Source organism: Fukomys damarensis, unplaced genomic scaffold (genome assembly GCF_012274545.1).
Source record: "Fukomys damarensis isolate Sample0158 unplaced genomic scaffold, DMR_v1.0_HiC HiC_scaffold_2, whole genome shotgun sequence".
Classification (NCBI taxonomy): Eukaryota; Metazoa; Chordata; class Mammalia; order Rodentia; family Bathyergidae; genus Fukomys; species Fukomys damarensis.
Window position 1 is genome coordinate 8,755,995 of NW_022900914.1, and position 3,209 is coordinate 8,759,203.

General features: G+C 42.9%; 1 protein-coding gene across 4 annotated transcripts in view; it reads left to right on the forward strand.

Annotated features, from left to right (window-relative positions):
* LOC104848662 (zinc finger protein 512) overlaps positions 1 to 3,209 on the forward strand; it is an 80,995-nt gene that overhangs the window by 36,448 nt on the left and 41,338 nt on the right. For 3 of the 4 annotated variants that reach the window (XM_033763346.1, XM_033763360.1, XM_019204633.1), the window contains 3 exons: positions 1,668 to 1,710; positions 2,704 to 2,752; positions 2,943 to 3,038. In XM_033763346.1, the coding sequence (XP_033619237.1) occupies positions 1,668 to 1,710; positions 2,704 to 2,752; positions 2,943 to 3,038 (188 nt within the window). The remainder of the gene's footprint in view (positions 1 to 1,667; positions 1,711 to 2,703; positions 2,753 to 2,942; positions 3,039 to 3,209) is intronic. The other variant, XM_033763349.1, reaches the window with a different exon arrangement.

Genomic DNA, 3,209 nt, shown 5'->3' on the forward strand with positions numbered 1-3,209 from the left:
ATATATATATATATATACATTTATATATTTGTACACACACACACACACACACACACACACACACACTTTATTTTTTGAGACAAGTTCTCACTATGTGGTTGGCCTGGCCTTTAACTCACTATATAGTGCTGACCTCACATTTACTGTGACCCTCCTGCCTCAGCCTGCTGAGTGCTGGGATTATACAGGCATGCACCACCATGTCAGGCTTTTTTTTTTTCTAAGTAAAAATGTACCAGGGTAGGGGATTTGGCTCAGTGGTTCCGCTGCCTGCCTCGCAAGTGCAAGGACCCGATAAAAAAAAAAAAAAAAAAAAAAAGTCCCTAAATCAGAGTTTGATAACAACTTCCCCTCTTCCTTCCTCCTCTCTTTCTTCCTTTTCAACTTCTTCCCCTCCTTCTTGTTTTGTTTTTGTTTTTTCAGACAGGGTCTCATTCCATAGTCCAGGCTGGCCTCAAACTCATGATGGTCCTCCTGCCTCAGCTTCTCCAGGGCTGGGATAATTGGCTTGTGCCAGTGGCTCAAGTCTGATAATTTCTCCATCTGCATCTTGAGACTCTGGGTACAGTGTAATTGTCTCAGCAACTTAGCAAGAAAGCACCTGACAATCATAACGTGCTGATCTTCTCGGTAACATTACCACCAGCCTACCATGCTTTTTTTTCACCTAAAAATCTGCAGATTTTTCAAACTTCAGTAGAAGTGGCCATTTATTCTTCCTTTCTCCCTTAGGAAGTTAATCGCTGTCCTCTGCATTCCCTAGCATTTATCTTTCTCCTTTCCCTTTCCCTTTCTTCTTTCCGCCTTTTCACTTTTTTAATTTTAAAAAAATTTTAGATAAGGCTGGTCATGAACTTGCTGTGTAGCCTAAGCTGGCCAGTATTTCTGCTACAGCTTTTGTTTTTGTTTTTTGAGACAGGGTCTTGCTCCGTGGTTCAGGTTGGACTTAAACTATGTAGTGTTGGCTGGCCTCAAACTCCCAGAAATCCTCCTGCCTCAGCCTCCCAAGTGCTAGGATCACAGGCCCTGGTGTGCCACCATGCCCTGCTTTCTGTTACAGCTTTTACCATGTGGTATTTTAACAACCTGTTTGGACAACCGCTCCTTACTAGTGTAAGTTCCTACAATACAGTATAGGGATCATACTAAACTTTATAGTCTCAGCACCCCACGGAATATCTAGAATTGGGTACTCAATAAATGATTCATAAATGAATGAATGTGGTGATAATTAATGCCATGGTTATAGATGCCAGCTGTCAGTATCCTCTATGAGGTGCGCTGTTTGTCAGTTGCTAATCTAGAACATAATTCACAGTTAATCTCGATTGTCACCTTGACTGGCTTGAGAGATGCCTGGATTAGGGAAGCGCACTCCTGCTTTTGTCTGGTGTGGCCTTGGGGACTGCACCGGCCTCTGCCCCTTCCTCTCTGGCTCTTCCTTGCTTGCTCTGCTTCCTGGCTGCCATGAGGTAAGCAGCTTACTCTGTCCCTGTGCCGTGATGTTTTCGTCACTGAGCCAGCCCATCATGGACTGGATCTTTGAAACTGTGAGACAAACTGAACTACTCATTTAAGGTGTGTGAATTGAGTACTTTGTCCCAGCAACATAAAGCTGACGAATGCAGTAACCTAATTTTATTTTATTTTTTTGTGTCCTTCTCTAGACTTCAAAGCAACATAAGCTGAAAAGGATCCGGAAACACACAGGTCAGAACAATCTTATCCTTAACTCTTCAGCTCAAGATTCATGGCTGATCAGCTGTCCATCTGCTTTAAAATTCTAGCCTTAAACAGCAGGTGAAGTGAGGTTGAAAAAGAGGGTGTATGGGCCGGGGATTTGGCTCAGTGGCACCGCGCCTGCCTCATAAGCAAAGGTCCTGAGTTCAATCCCTGGTATTGCAGAAATTAATTAATTAATTAATTTTTAAAAAGAGGATGCAAATGGAAGAAGTGTGCCTATTCTTTCTGTTTCATTTTGTTTTGTTGTTTCTTTTTTTGGTAGGGGGGATCAAACTCAGGTCCTTGTGCTTGCGAGGCTGGTGGCAGGACCACTGAGCTAAATCCTTGGCCCTGTTTTGTTTTGTTTTTGAGGCACAATCTCACTGTGTAGCCAGACTGGTCTTGAACTCACTATGTAGTCCAGGCTGGCTTTGAACTTAAGGCGATCCTCCTGCCTCAGCCTCTTGAGTACTGGGACCACAGGCCTGCGGTACTATGCCCAGTGTGCCTATTCTTTCTAGCATTTGTACTTCCAGACATGTTTCCATGGTTCTTTTACTCGTGCTTTTTTTTTCCCCCTCAATTTTTATGCAAAGAACAAAGCAAGGGAAAGAATTATGGTGAGATAGGAGAGAACAGACAAAGATTAACTATTAAGAGTTTGGTAAAGAAGCTTCAGTGTCTTTTCTTCCCTAACCATAGATGTCAGATAGACTTCTTTGAAGGAAAAGAAGTGTCAGGACTTCTGTTTTCCCCACTCCTTATTTCCATGATCATGCCTGCTCTGTACAAGGCTGACAGCTACAACATGATGAAGGCAGCATAGTACTATCATTGTTTTTTTAAACTTGAGACCTGAGCTCCACCACTAACCAGCTTTGTGATTTCATCTTTGTTTCCTATGTGCGAAATTAGAAGGTTGTGCTGGATGATCTCAGTGGTCAGTGCTAATAGATTCTTCACCCTGATTCCCCATTTCAGAGTCAGAAGAAGACCTCAGGATGGAATGGAGCAAAGATAACCAGTCACAGTAAGTAAAGTCTGTCTGCAGCCTGCCCTGTGGAAACCAACCTAACTGTAAAAGTTAGGAGTAAAATTCTTGGTCCTCTTCTCTCGTTATGTTAGTGGTCTCTTTTCCAAGTTAAATCTCTCTTCTTGTGGTTTGCTTACTGATACTTTGACATCACTTAAATTATACTCACACATTCTGTTGCATCTAGTATTTCAGAACTTCCTGTGGACTGGACCCAGGAATATATACTCTGGTCAATGGCCAGGAGTCTTCAACAGATCTTCCAACACCTGGAAAGTGCAAGGTCAGAGAACATAGTTTCTGGGTGCAGGACAAGGTCGTAGAGCAATTTAAGAGGGAGAAAGAGGAGAGTAAAAGAGAGAAGCAAAGGGGCCAGGGATTTAGCTCAGTAGCCCCACTGCCTGCCTCGGCAGGTACAAGAATCTGAGTTTGATCCCCAGTACAAAAAAAAAAA